Source organism: Scatophagus argus, chromosome 4 (genome assembly GCF_020382885.2).
Source record: "Scatophagus argus isolate fScaArg1 chromosome 4, fScaArg1.pri, whole genome shotgun sequence".
In the NCBI taxonomy this organism is placed as follows: Eukaryota; Metazoa; Chordata; class Actinopteri; family Scatophagidae; genus Scatophagus; species Scatophagus argus.
Window position 1 is genome coordinate 16,580,121 of NC_058496.1, and position 14,849 is coordinate 16,594,969.

Here is a 14,849-nt window from a genome sequence, read left to right on the forward strand (position 1 = left end):
ATTGACAACAAACCGATTGAAAGGTTTGAAACATGACCTACCTTGTTTTCTTGAGAGCGGATCAAACAGTTTATTTAACAATTTCCACATTTTGAAAGACATATGCTTATTCTTGTTTTTTTTTTTTTTTTCTTTAGTTCGTCACATCTTGATTTGGTTCTTTCCTTTTACGGCCCTTTGTGGATCTTGTCGTAAGCCTTGCTCAACTACCACAACGTTGATGTCTCCAAATCATTCTTCCTTATAACTTTCCTCACAGATTATCAGTCACACCCCATGCTGGAACCTATAGATTTTCACCCCCTGAATCATCCAATTTTTCATGTGACAGTGACTTGAAGTCTGATTCATTGCCAGGATGGAGAGGAATGTTGACACAACTGCTTCCATCTGCCCATCCTCAACTCACAGATGGAGAAGATTCTCAGCTGAGCATACCAACACATGTTCTCTGGCTTTTCATCCTGGACATGTTGTGGGAAAGTCACTGGAAATGTGCATGTCACCGCTACACAGCATTTCAGGATAAACTGTGTTGACTGAGCATGTGTAGGTCCTTTGATGGATTTCTGTGCCCGCTGCTTTTGAATGGACGTCAATGGGAGAAGCCTGTGTGTGATTATGGAACTTGGTCTTTTCATATTCCCTCTACAGTTAGCTAAGAGTTATATTTTGCGTGTTTTATTGACTTTGTATGGAACGCTGACGTATAACATAAACATAAATTCGCTTTGGTATTGCAACACAACTGAACACAAAGTAGCAACTGTACAGGATAACGCAAAGCTTAGTCAAAAAGTCAGGGTTAGGAGTGTGGGAAGGGGTCTCAGTGACATTGCAGCTGCCAGTCCAAACATGACTTGGAGCTGCGGTGCCCTCAATGTGCCAAGTCTATAGAAACAGCAAGGCTTTTAAAACTCAGGCCCTATGAGTCAGCCAAAAAGCCCTGGTCTCAAAAAACCTATTCCAGTCCCTGTGTTTCCACGGCAACAGGAACAGATTGGAGGCACATCTGGTAGCCATTTCAGTCCCTGCAAGGGGAGGAAGAAAGAAATTTATGAGTGAGGGGGGAAAAAGACAAATATTTTCTGCAATGCAAAGCAGAAAGAAAGTGGAGTCAAGTTACACTTGAAAGAGGTTGACAGTATTAATTCAACCGTAGATTCACTCAAGAGCACTTTTTCTATGCCCATGTAAATTTAGGATAATGGACGCAGCATTACTCCAATAGAGTTGAAATCTTGCAGGAAAGCAACTTTTATTAGCATGCATGGATACGTTCAGAAAACAAAGGCAAGATTTCATATGGGCATAGGAATGGGCCTTTCATATGGGCCTTTTTCTGTGCAAATCCCTCGTATTTGTTTTGAAAACCTATTGTTGAAATGTTTGCAGTGTTCATGAGCTTAGTACAGGTTATTTCTTGAAAAACCTCAACGTAACAGAGAGTCTGAGGTTTTCGATGCTTTCACTTGAAGAGTAGCTTTTTGTTCTAGTGTTAAAACCACCAGCAATTTCACCATCTGAAGTAAATGTGTGTTTGTTGCAGCACAATTCCTAAAATGCACATATTTCTCTGGCTGATTTTATTGTATCAGATGCAACCAGAGGAGAAAATGCTGTTTTTGTCTTTTATCCCTGTCGACACGCTGTCTGCAAGAAACACTGTCTAATTGCAGTTCTCCTTACACGTTAAATGTTGTTTCTCAGCCTTGTGGAAATGCAGTAACTATGAAATGACATTTACTGGAAATGGAGCTGGTTGCTTTTCTTGAGCCAAAACCACTGAGAACTGAGGTCAGCTCGCAACCAGAATGGGGAGGAGAAACTGCGCCAGCATCGAATGTGTGTTTATAGATTTCCAGTGACATCTATTCACTGCGATTTAAAACTGTCATTATAATAGAAACTCCCTTGCAGTGGCACAGAGCGAAAAAAAGGCCGCTCTTAATGCAGAAATTAAGAGCAACTACAACATGCTGACCTCCCAAATAGATGCTCAGGCAAGTGCTGAAACTAGGTCAAAAGAGCAGAGTCTCAGCCTGAGATGGATACATGCATCAGTATTGAGCTTGATGAGACTGAAAACTACAATCGACTTTCAACTATCTAAGTTCAACCAACGTTTCTGCATCCTTGACATCTCAAACTACGTTGAGGCAGACTGGCACATTGTTATTCTAGTAGTGTTGGAACATACGGCTTCTGGAAGACACATACACACAGCTTTCATCTTCATGAGTTTTGTAAATCGGTGGAAAATACAAATGAATATGAATAGCCAGAAATGTAATTAAACCACAGTTGCTCTCTCCAACCAGATGGAGATTCTTCCTTCTCTTTTTTTCACAGGGGTGTGCAAACAGTTGTCTGGGACTTCAAATTGCCCTGGATTTTCCCCCTTTGTCAGCATAATTCTACAGAACGAGTGTATCAGGAGAGAAGATTTGGATGACTAATAGAAAGCAGATCAGTCAGATGCTCCCTTTTTCTTTCGCTCATCTTCCTCTTTCTTTTAAACCTTCTCTTCTTCTCTCATGCTTTTCTCTGTGGTCTCTTTTCCTTCTCCCTCATTCACCCTCCCCCTTCTTCATTCCCTCATACACCCGTTCATCCGCTATCTGTGCAGTAAAGTGGGACTTTAGACTTCATAATGTGGCTTGAGGTTTCAGCTTTCACATAATTCCACAAGCTGACCCAAAGTTATTTTTTTCCCTTTCTGCTTCTCACTCACTCCAACCTGGTGTAGCAGAGAGAGAGAAAACTGCTGCCCTATTCCAGATATTGGGACGGAAAATGATCACAAGACAAAATGTGTCTGCCCAAACTGGAGGAAAATAAGCAGATGGCCTATGTTTTTATGAACTGAACCCCAACTGTCCTGACAATCAGTCCTGTCTGTGACCTACAAACTGTAGCTCACAACAGATTTGTTTTTTGTGACGCAAACTTCACTCTAATTTTTTTGCAAGAACCGGCCACAGAAACAATACTTGCCTTAAGCCAGCAGGAATATTTCCCCGTTTTTCATCAGATTTGCTTCATCACGTCTTTGTGACGCAGAAACCAGATCTGGATTATTCACACCCTTCTCCGCAGCCAAAATAAGGCAGAGAAGTTGCCTCTACTTGTAAATGGATGCCATGGCATATTTACTGTTATGTGGTTGCAGCGCACTGGCATGTGAAGGAACGTGTTAGCTGTGGGCTTGTGTGTACGCGACCCTTACAGCCCTGCTCTACTTCACAGGACAACACTGGAGCCATTATAGGGAGCCATGTGTTTCTGATTATCCAGGCACAGATTAGAGGGAGGGGAGCACCAGTTGCTGTCTACTTGCCCCCCTGGCTCTTCTGATGTGGCCAGAGACTGGACATCCATCAGTGCAAATCACTCCGCCACCTTTGCTCCCTTCCCACCTCTACACCAAACCTTCATATCCGTCTTGATGCCACTATAGGCCGATCTTTCACATTTTACGGTCCTTATGTAAACATTAGAATCTTTGTCAGTGAAATTATTCCTACTTGACCTACATATTGTGCCAAAAGCACCAAGCTGTCACTGCTGTATTATTGAGAGTGTTTAATTGTTTTGCTCAATCAAAAAATTTTGTTATGACTCTGGCATATAACCACAGAATAAGAAGTGTGTTTGTTGTTAGCAATGTGATACTTATTTGACCTCCACGGGGAAATTCTCTTATGATTTGTTTCCGTCTCAAGAGGTCAGAGATCAGGGCCTGTTAGAACAGCATCCCAGAGAGTGTGATGAAACCTCAAGGACACTTCAGCAGGATGACCATGTGTCATCAAAGCGCCAAAACTCAGATTGTTAAAGAGAAAGGACCACCCAAAAAGGAACCAGCAGTTTCTCCACATTAGTCACCGATGTCCATGGATTGTCAGTACTTACCACATACCAAAAATAATCTCTGAAATACACTGCTCAACAGAAACAACTTCTCTATTCTGAAGTCTTTTCACAGGGAGCTTGAGTATCTGCACAGGATTTTTTTCCTTTTCAGAAGTAGTAATTATCATTGCTAATTTGGCCAGTTTTTCATCATCATTTCTAATGAGCCAGATGGTGCTTAAAATAACAATTTGAAGGCTTTATCCCTCCAGCCATGCGGATGCAAATTGCATCAAAACATTTCCTTCCTGAAAAGCATCCTGAAACCTATAAAGGACCACTCAAATGCGATGTACCCCCACCAGTCCTGAAGGTAATGGAACAACGAATAAGGGCAGCACCAACAGTAGACAGTAGTAACTTAAACACAACCCCCATTTTAGGTATGATTACTGAGGTGGTGAGGTGGTGTCAACTGTTCGACCATGGTGTGAAATTGTGTGTTGTACAGGATGGGAGCAGAAGCTTTCAGATCTTTTACTTAAAGGAACAGTTCTACATTTTTGGTCATTTTCCAGCTGAGAGTAAGATGAGAAAATTGATACCACTACCATATCTGTTAAGTATGAATCTGGAATCTGGCCATTCTGTCTATGATGTGCAGAATTTCATATTCATGGTTATAGGTGCAGTGACTTCCTATTCTTATTGTTGTTGTAGCAATAGCACAGTGTGAAATCTGTCCTGCATCTAAGCATTTACTCAAGTAGGAAAGTATATTCACAAAATGCATTGTAAGTATCTAAAGGAGGTGAGTTTTTTGTTGCTGCTAGTTAAAGGGGAGCTAATTTTGACTAAGAGTTGTTTTTCAGGGATTGGGCTGGGCCCTTTACTTCCAGTGAAGGGATATCTTAATGCTTCAGCATACCAAGACATTTTGGACAATGCTATGCGTGCACCTTTGTGGCAACAGTTTGGGGAAGGCATTTTTCTATTGCAGCAACCCCATCGAACACCTTTGGGACGAACTGAAACGGATTGCGAGCCAGGGCTTTTCGTCATCAGTGCCTGACCTCACAAATGTCCGACTGCATGAATGGATATAAAATCCCACAGAAACACAGAAAGCCCAGAAGAGTGGAAGCTGTTATAGCTGCAAAGGGCGACCAACTCCATATTAATGTCTACGTATTTTGAATGCAGTGTAATGGTCAGGTGTCCCAATTCTTTTGTCTACATAGTGTACTTACTATTAATATAAACACACAAAATCTGAGTAAATAGGCTCTTAAGAAAAAGCAGCAGCCTTCTCTGGCCTTCTCCATTAACATAACAAAGACCAACAAGGTCACTGGCACCAAAACATTCTCGTCATCCATGCCTGTACAACACAGATCCTCTGCCAAGGCCAGCAGCATCGCGCAGCCTTCTGTGGCCTCCCCTTGTGGAGGAAAATTGGAGCCACTTATTTTCGGTCATAGGTTCAAGCCAACCACAAGGCTAAATCAAACTGGGTGACGTTCTTGTTTACTCTGTGAGCTGTAAATTTGCTTACAGTTACTGTCACGCATAGACGTCTCACTCCATACCACAGTCACGGCCAAAAAAGCAGCATCAGGACAATCAAACGCTGCAGATAAACAATTCATGGAGTGAAAATAAGTTTCCATGACCGAATAATACGACCAAAACAATGTACAGGACAAGCTAATTTTCCAAGCTTTGAACCTAAACCTCCACAGGGTTATGTCTACTTACTGTAGAGTATACAGTGTAACACACTCATTGGCATTGTATTCTTATAGAATGAAGCCCTCCACTTGGCCTTCACTTCTTTCATCGCTGCCTCTGTTTTTTACGAGCAGACCAGAGCGCAGCAGGCAGACAGGCAGCGGGCGAGTTACCCCACAGCTCCAGACAGATAAGCACACACAGACACACACCCAGGGTCACACACTCACACACAAACGCAGATAACTGTTTCTGCTAAAACTTTTATCATCATCATCATCATTAATCTCTCTTTGTCATCCTGAAACATATAAATAAATGTCCACAATGAAGCACAGAAATAGAACTGGAGCCAGATATTTTTCACAAATGACTGTGCACATCATAAGAGAGCGGACACAAACTAATGTCCCGCTGGCTGGACAGCAGCATCCGGTGCTTTGGAGAAACAGGAAGTGTCTGTATGCGTATGTGTGTGTGTGTCTTTATAACAAGCTCTCCGAGGGTGGCAGGATTACAGTGAGGTGTTTTAGCTTTTGATCTTTTGCCAGCTACAAGTGTTGCAATTCGCCAAACTCCTACTGGAAAAAGTTGCTCAGTATGAATTCTATAAATATTTTTTTTCATCTACTTCTCTGTTCTGTGTAGAAATAAATGTGCTTTCCCCTTTGTCAGCAGATTAATAACAACAGGCCATTTTTGCACGCACCATGTGATGTAAGATGACTTGTAATTGTGAACACATATGGTATGCATCCACAGACTGAGCAGTAAGCCCCAGCCAGATCACCCCACCCCTGCTCCCTATTTTCTCCCCTCTCTCATCAACTCTTCAACTTCTTTTAGGGAGTACATACATTGTGAGAATGATTCAAAAGTCCAGCGATAGAAGGGTGCAGGCCCATAGATCTGCAATGGCTGCCAAGGGGAGGAAACCCTGTTAAAAACAGGGATCATTTTACTGCCATCTGACACATAATCTCAAACAGTACATGCACACCCAGCGCCTCTGAGCTGCAGAGCTCTGTGTCTGGAAAAGATAGAGAGAAAGAGATGGTTTAGCTTCAGCATTCCAGGCAGGAATGGTTTATTTTTGTTGGAAACATAATTGTCTGTGGCTAGGATTTGGAAATACATTTTACCCGCCAAACTGCCAGAAAGTGTACATGTGGGTGTGACCGCCCTCTTGTGGTGACCTAATGTACTTGCTTTTTTTTTTTCCACAACACAGAGGACCAAACTTGGAAGGCTGAGATATCTTCCTCTTCCAGGGTGTTAACACAGTGCAAATGTGCTGTGCTGTCATGAGGTTTGATTTCATACAAGCTACACAATGGAACTGAACACGACTTCTCATGCAACTACAGCACAGTGAGAAAGAAAGGAAGAAAGAAACAAAGAAAGAAACAAAGATGTTTTCCCTATTGTTTGACTGTATCAGCTGCTGATGTTTTGGTGTGCAACACTATTTTATTTTATAATAATACACTGGTGAATCCTTCATAAATGTTATGAATGATATTTGCTTTTTGCCAACAGTTACCACTCTCATGGCTGTGTGTTAAGTATACAACTGGAGCTTAGCTTAGCAGAAGGACTGAAAGCAGAGGGAAACAGCTAGGACAGCTGTCAATATTGTTGCATTTACAATGAGTCACATGTCTTCTCGAACACAAAAGGGTCACTGCTGGCATAGGAACAACCAAACAGAGAATTATCACCAACTCTGCATTCAATCACCTCAGCTTTAAATATCCCTATAGTATCTTTGAGCTAAATGTTTTTTGTTTTACAGAAATATTCTTTTAGTTTTCTAAGAAAAATTATGAAAAGCTCGAGGACTTTTTTTCTTCTTTTTAAGGACACCTGTACATATCCAGTTTAACAAAAACTTGCTTTCCAGCAGCTATGAGAGTGTTTCCGTGGCTGTCAGCCACCTGTGCGTTAAATGTATGGGAAAAAGTGATAAGAGAACAGATGCTCCGTGGTTTCTGTGGACACCCAAAGACACCTGATGTGGAAGAAACTATAAAATACAAAGGCAAGGGCCCTTGAAAAATCCAAAACAGTCTAACAATTAAGACTACAGCAAAAGAATAATATGCAGACCAGTTGTCTAACCAGGGATCTACTTCTCGGGTTATAAAGAATTTTTGAAATGAAAAAACAGCAAGAAAACAGTAAGAAAAATCCATCACAGGATTGCACCGCTCCCCCATAGGAACGTGCCATGGTTTTGTCCACCCTGAGAAATTGTCCAAGTGGATGAAAAGGTTGCTTATTGTTAATAATAACTTTAGGACTCAAAGATCCTAATTTGTCACGAAAAATGTGGGCCTTCTTGGTGCTCACTCTTGCCCTCACTGTCATTGCATCCGACGCTAACAAGGACACTGCTGTTGAAGAGAAGCTTGTTATATCCAAGGCTAAACTGCTGGTGAGTACACACAGAGATAAGATTTCATCAGGATATTTTGTCATGTCCATAAAATGTTCAGAACGCTACACTATTGGTAGAGAGTCTTACATTAAATATGCACATGGAAAGAGGACAGGGGACACAGTGCCAGCATTCAGCAAGCAAATGGGAAAATGAGTAAGATGAGGGATAAGCCAAGTGTTGTCATGTCAGTATGTATTCTGCTGAGATACGAAACCTATTCCTGGCACCTTTGATCACACAAAGAGCGAAGCGTGCACAATGCAATTTGTCATGCTGTTTCAACAACTGTCTGTTCTCATCCCTGCAGGCTCCCAGTGTGGTCGGATGAGGCATAAAGAAGATGCCCGAGCTCCATCATTTTCTCATGGAGCGCTGGGCTTTATAGTATCCTCGTTCTGGTGTTTTAAGGCTTTTTTGGTTAAGACCTGACTTTTCCAAAAAAGCCTCCCAGATTTTCTCACGACCTCTTTCATAAACAAAACAGTCTTCCTAGCATGTTGCCAGCACCAGTGCCAGCTCTGTGAGATTTCCAAAACTGTTGCTCTTCCAAGTTGAAATTATGTTGAGGGAGTCTAAAAATGGCAAAACGAATGTTGTGTGTGTTTTATTCTCCGCTACCTACCCATTGTTTCCCTTGATATGTTCCTCCCGTGTGTAGCCACAACTTGGAATATGATTCATCGGAGGAGAAGGATCCCCGTCTGATATTCTATAACGAAAAGGACGAGGTTGTAAAGGTGAGATGTGAGTTCAGGGTTCTTTTACTCATCCGCCTTGTGATAGGGCTTATCTGGGGAACGCCAGAATGTCAAGACAGATTCATGTAGGGAAGTTTTAATACTGCAGCGTTTGATACAAGATCCTCTGTCAGATATGAAGTCAGACGTGTGCTTGAAACAGTGAGACAGAGTTACCAAAGAAAGAGGGAGTGTAAGAAAGTGTATAAATAGGCTTTCTAACAGCAGAGCAATATTTTTGTACTGAAACAGCATAGTTGGTATGATTGCTGATATGAATTCAGTGTTTCCCACACACTTTATTTCTGTCAGTGTGAAAAAACCCTGAACCTCCATTTAGGCCAACATTTGCCAATAAAACCCTGCACTGAAACCAATGATTTCTTTAACGTGAGCCTCTTCTAAACACAAGAGAGTCACTGCTGTGATTTACAAGTAAGCTGCTCACACACTTTACTGCTTCCTTGAGGTTTTTACCTTTAATTTTCCTTGGTAGAGATTATACAGAAGTTTTTCTTTTGTCACATTGAGGGCGTAATGTTTGTTGTTTTCATTTCTTGTTTCATAATGAAGATGCCCTTTGAGACAGAAGTTTAACTTAAACATTTATTTCTGAGACTAAATTATTGAACAAATAGATGAAAACAAATGTGCTGGAGGAACCACTCTATCAGGAGTGACTGAACAAGTTTTAATAAAAATCCAATTCTGGCAAAGCAAATGAATGCATCAGTGTGTGTGTGTGCGTGTGTGTGCTTGTGCGTGTCTCCTTCCTGACACATCAGACTGTTCCTGTGAAGAAAATGAAGGCAGACGAGATCAGCAGCCTGCTAGACTCACTGGGTTTCTACAAGAGGTCCCAGAAAGGGGAAGAAGTGCCAGAGGAGTTCCAGCATTTCCCCCTGCACGCCCCCAGGGACGAGCTGTGACGACACCTTGTGGCCAAACACTGCTGCTGCACCCCGGCCGCATAAATGACGAGTGGGGCCCCAAGGCCAAAACGATAAGCCAGGCGCCATTCTGAGAACTCGGTGGCTGGGTACTGCATGCAGCATGTTAGTCATCGCTGTCACTTTGTTTATATATTGAATTAAATAAACAAAAAGCTGTAAAACACCACAAAAATGATTGATTAATTGAAGTGTTAAATGTGCCTGATGTCTGCATTTAATGGGCTACTAGTTGCATGGAATGGTATATATTACAATTGCAGTATGTGCAATTTGAATACGTCTTATCAGTATGAGAGAACACAATATACACATGTGGGTAAAGTTAGGAAAGACTGGCTTTTTTCTTTGATGAAAATAAGTTTTTCTGGTTTTTATTTTGGCCCCTCCCTGCACAGCTTAAATATCTGCTGAATTCTCTAATTAGATAAACAAATATACTGATCATCATAAATGAGGACTAACTTCTAACAACCTGCCATGCTGCTGCCTCAGCCTAATCCTCAGCCTGCTTCCCTTCACTATAATCTGATTAGCAGTGGTGTCTGCCAGCACGCGTCTGTGTGTGTCCATTTGTATCTCTGCCTCCGTGCACTTGTGTACCCGTGTGACTTAAACACAGCAAGGATTAGCAGTAGACACAAAGGGACACAAGCACAGTTTTGGACTGTTGCACTTCCTGACTCCTTGGCTTGGTCATGGTCACCAGTTCTACCCACAATGCCTGTGTTTTACTCACCGGTTCCCGAGAACCTGCAGATGGGTCTGGCCTATATGGGAGGCTCTGTGTTCACCAACAACAGGACGGCAGACAGCGACTTCAGCAGGGAGCAGGAGGACACCTCTGGTTGGTTACCACAGACTGCTCACAGCTATGTTGTATATATGGTGTAGTTTACCGCTGTACAACGCAGAATAACATTTTATAACACATTATTATATAGTCTAGTGATTACATACATGGAAAATTATGACTGAAACAAATTCTGAGATGATATAATTGAGTGTGAGGGGTAGACAAAATAATGTAAATGTGCCACAAAAAGTACTTTAACTTTGCAGTCAATCGCCATTGTAAACAGACATTTCCAAGTTCTTGTAGAAATGCTATGTTTGAGTGATTTTTTTAAAATTAATTACTTGTTTTATGTTGATTCCCTGGCCCTACAAGTCCTGCTAACTGACAATGATCCTCCATTGCAGTGCATGTGATTGCAATTAGGATAAATAATAGGTTAAGTACCTTCTCATGAGTGTGTGTGTGAGTTTGCAATACACTGACAGAGCCTTTATTACATGCAGCTGTCTGCTATGATAAGTATTGTGCAAGGAAAATATTATTTTTACTTGTAACACTAGCAAAATGTGGATGTAATGAGTGTTTACACACTCTTGCTAATTTTCTTGCAGTGGTCAACGAGTTGGCCTCCCACCTCCCCCTGCAGATGCTGCTGTATTTCAACATGTTTTATTTTCCCTGTTGGTGGTTTTCTGCTGTTTTCATGCTGGAAGTAAAGGTTAGTCGGTGATCTACATTTACACAGAATAGATCCCTCATGTTTCTCTTGGTCCATAGCAACGATTAAAGAAAGATAGATTAATTAGATTAGATTTTGGTTCTAATATGCTCTGGGTTCACACTGACATGTACAGGAAACAGAAATTGTAACAAGGAAATCACAACAATTCATTCACAAGGAACTCATTCGGTGGAAAGTTTTGATGACCGTTCATGTTGTGTCATTAGTGTCAGATATGGACAAACATCATTTGTGCTGTGCTTCACTGCACTAAAAGTTTTTACACAATTAAAGATAAAAAGTATACCCAAACATATGAAAATAATATTTAATGGGGATTTTAATGTGTTCAGAAGCTACAGAGGTTGTGTTAAATCCAGTCTCCAGCAAAATCAAAAAACTTTGACTTTGGTGCTGGCTAGTGGTGGTAGCATAAAACCCCCCTCAGATCAAACTAGAAAATTAATAAACTGAAAGCAACAAAAACAGCAGATTGGACCACCATTCACTGAGAGTATCTCTTCTTTCTGTAAATCCAAACTGCTGCCATCAAATCATTTCAAAGAATCACCTTATACTTGTGTCCGTGTTGTTAGGTACACTATATAGGCAAAAGTATTGGGACACGTGATCCTTACACTAAAAAGGATTTTAATGACATTGCATTCTAAATACATGGACATTCATATGGAATTGGTCCCACAAAGTTGGAAGCATAGCTTTGTCCAAAATGTCTTGGAATGCTGAAACATTAAGACTTCCCTTCACTGGAATTAAGGGGCCCAACCCCTGAAGAACAGCCCCATGAAGAGGTGTGCCTGGACACTTTTATTCAGTGTGTACTGTACATTTGGCCACAGAATAGTACAGAGTTTCAAGTCCTGTGAGCTGCAAATGAAAAGATGTTTTCATAGCTTCCTGACATACTAACATTGCAGTTCTGCATTATTTCCAGTTCTATTATCTTCCCGGGTATTACCAGGCTCTGCTCATAACCGGAATGATCCTCCTCACGGTCATTGAAGTGGTCCGACTTTATCTGGGTTACATTGGTAACCTTAAAGAAAAGGTAATTCTAACCAACATCCTCTTTGAAGTGCACCGCAGAGCTCTTTTATGGACCCATCTCCTGAATAACACAGCAGAGGAAGTGACTGCTTAGGTATTCTGCCAGTGTGTGTAAACAATTAGCTTTTGGCAGCAACTGTCTATTGAGTGTGTGTGTGTGTGTGTGTGTGGACACGTATTCCTGTAGTTGTGGGGACAAAAATCTGTTTACATAGTCACATTGTGAGGACCCTCCTTACATATGGACATAAAATGCAAGTCCCCACAACGTAAATCACTGAATATTAGGGTGAAGACTTGCTTTGAAGTCAGGTTAAGGTTAAGGTTAGGATTAGGATTAGGCAAGTAATATTTATTATTATGGTTAGGTGGTGGTTAAGCCTCCAGGAAATGTAAGTCTGTGTAATGTCTCCAAAAGTGATGGAAACACGACTGTGTGTGTGTGTGTGTATGGACATGCAGGACTGTCTGTGCTGTCATGTGGATACAAGTGCAGCACTTTATGACTGCTCTATCTTTGCATCGCCTCCATCCACCAACCCAAATTCTCTCCCCACTTCCCTTCCTATCATCAGGTGCCAGAGCTGGCAGCCTTCTGGCTCCTGTCTTTCATGTTCCAGCTGCCAGTGCTGCTGTTCTTCCTGACCGATGAAGGAATTATCATCCTGCCTCTAGAGAGGGCTGTTCACTCCCTCTACCTCCTCTTCCTGCTTGCCCAGATCCTGGCCTCCTTCTTGGCACTCAGGACCATGACCCGGAAGCTCACCCTGCTCTTCCATCTGCGCCAGTTTGGCAAGGTGGAGAGCTTGCGCCATGCAGGCATGAGCCCTGTCTATGGGCTGCCCTACCACCGCAGCGTACTACCCATGTCACCCACCCATGATATGTACCATTAAAGTAAATCCATTTTCTATCAGCCCTACACATTAAGATATTTTCATATTAGATATGTTTAATTTACTGTATTTTGTTTACTAAAGGTGCATTATGTGCTGAATGCCTGAGAATGAATGGCAGTTTGTTACTTTCAATCGCCTTTGGCATTGAGAGCATATTTTTAAAATAAAGGTTATTGTTTTATAAAAGAAAATAAATGGTTGGTGTCATTCTATATGTATTGTGACTGGATTGCATCCTGGTATTTCAAGACCAGTGCAGAAATGTATGTGCGTGCCATATAATCTTGTATGACTTCTTATCGCTGGTGTAAAATGATGTAAGCTGTTGATGTTTTTATTTTTTTAAAGAGAAAAAACATCACTTTAGCTCCACTTTAAATGTCAAAACCTTATACCCTGCGAGTCAAACTGTCACAGTGTGACATGCCTTACAGGGTAACAGAGCAAAAGATGCCATCAAACAACAAAATGAGCTCTGAAATATAAGGTAATGCATTGCCAGCAGCTACTTTTATCAAACAGAGTTAAAGGGGTTTTCATTTTTTTCTCATAATGATGATGGATGATTCAGGCTGGAGTGCAGGTGAAACAGAATTGTTTCACAGAGGCAGATTTAATTATTTGCTCATGAGAAAAGATTAGGGTTTCCCAGGGATAAAGTAACCTGTTATTTTGCTTCTGGAAGGAACAAGACCAAACGTCCAATTATTCCAATTTATCTTTAAAAGTATACTGTATGCTATCACCCTCACTGCTGAGGAGAAGTGGGATGTAGGAAGCAAATTTCTTCAGGCTTGTGAAGTGAAAGAGTTTAAATCTAACTGCAGCAGAAAATGTGTTAAATATTTATGACCACACAGTGGCAGTCAGCGACCAAAAGAGGGATGGGGAGCGCTTGACAGTGCAGCAAAGTCCAATGAGAAGAGATTATCATGCAGCACATGTCCTGGTCAGGAAACCTTCTGGCAGCACAATAAAGGTTAGGCATGTCCACACTTCCGCATGATGTATTATTTGGTCATCTATAACTCATGTCATGTCTACATGAAAAACTGATTTCATGTTTTGTTGCCTACATCTATTTTCCCTCTGTTTGGATATACATATACTGTGGCTACTGTTTATGTCACACCTCTTTAGCACCAGCTCCAGATTGTTTGGTGCTTTTCCTGTTCAGAAATTATTTAGACTAAGTTGTCAACAAGCTGCTTATTTGAGAGACACACACACACACAGTTTCTGTGATACAGCATGTTTACTCCGCTGTACACTGAGAAAAGCAGTAAGCTGCAGTGGCTGCTGTACTGATTCACAGAGAGAAAAAAAAATAGAAGAAAATAAAAAAAAAAAAAACGTTTAGAGAGGAGGATGTAATGAATGCTCACCACTTGATGTAGTGGGTGTCCAATAGCTAAATGTGAGGTTGTGGCAAAGGAGAAACATTTTGAAAACCTACATCTTTTAGCTTTTCTGTGTGTGTTTCTACTGGTTAAAATCTGGAAACTAAGAGATTTGAAACAAGTGTACCTCCACTTAATTGGCCGATTGGCACCAAACACATGAAAGGTTTTACATGATGCTTATAACCTCAATTAAACAATGCTCCACGTGTCTTGAATTTTACTTGTGTGACCTTGAGGAGTGGA

The 14,849-nt window shown here is 41.3% G+C and overlaps 2 protein-coding genes across 2 annotated transcripts; both read left to right on the plus strand.

Annotated features, from left to right (window-relative positions):
• The first annotated feature begins 7,823 nt into the window (after positions 1-7,823).
• On the plus strand, positions 7,824-9,878 carry selenoe (selenoprotein e). Its single transcript, XM_046386391.1, has 4 exons — positions 7,824-8,023; positions 8,337-8,413; positions 8,688-8,766; positions 9,552-9,878. Exons 1-4 carry the CDS (start codon positions 7,916-7,918, stop codon positions 9,693-9,695), a joined length of 408 nt encoding a protein of 135 aa, XP_046242347.1. The 5' UTR covers positions 7,824-7,915; the 3' UTR covers positions 9,696-9,878.
• Positions 9,879-10,379: 501 nt separating this feature from the next.
• On the plus strand, positions 10,380-13,323 carry zgc:112294 (transmembrane protein 17A). Its single transcript, XM_046386395.1, has 4 exons — positions 10,380-10,563; positions 11,127-11,233; positions 12,192-12,305; positions 12,880-13,323. The coding sequence occupies exons 1-4, from the start codon at positions 10,437-10,439 to the stop codon at positions 13,198-13,200; spliced, it is 669 nt and encodes a 222-aa protein (XP_046242351.1). The 5' UTR covers positions 10,380-10,436; the 3' UTR covers positions 13,201-13,323.
• The last annotated feature ends 1,526 nt before the right edge of the window (positions 13,324-14,849 follow it).

What these genes read in the sequence shown, in the direction of transcription:
- zgc:112294 (XM_046386395.1), top strand. Translation starts at nt 10,437, where the DNA reads ATGCCTGTGTTTTACTCACCGGTTCCCGAGAACCTGCAGATGGGTCTG. An exon ending in GGAGCAGGAGGACACCTCTG is followed by an intron (nt 10,564 to 11,126) that starts GTTGGTTACCAC and finishes ATTTTCTTGCAG; the next exon opens with TGGTCAACGAGTTGGCCTCC. An exon ending in TTTTCATGCTGGAAGTAAAG is followed by an intron (nt 11,234 to 12,191) that starts GTTAGTCGGTGA and finishes CATTATTTCCAG; the next exon opens with TTCTATTATCTTCCCGGGTA.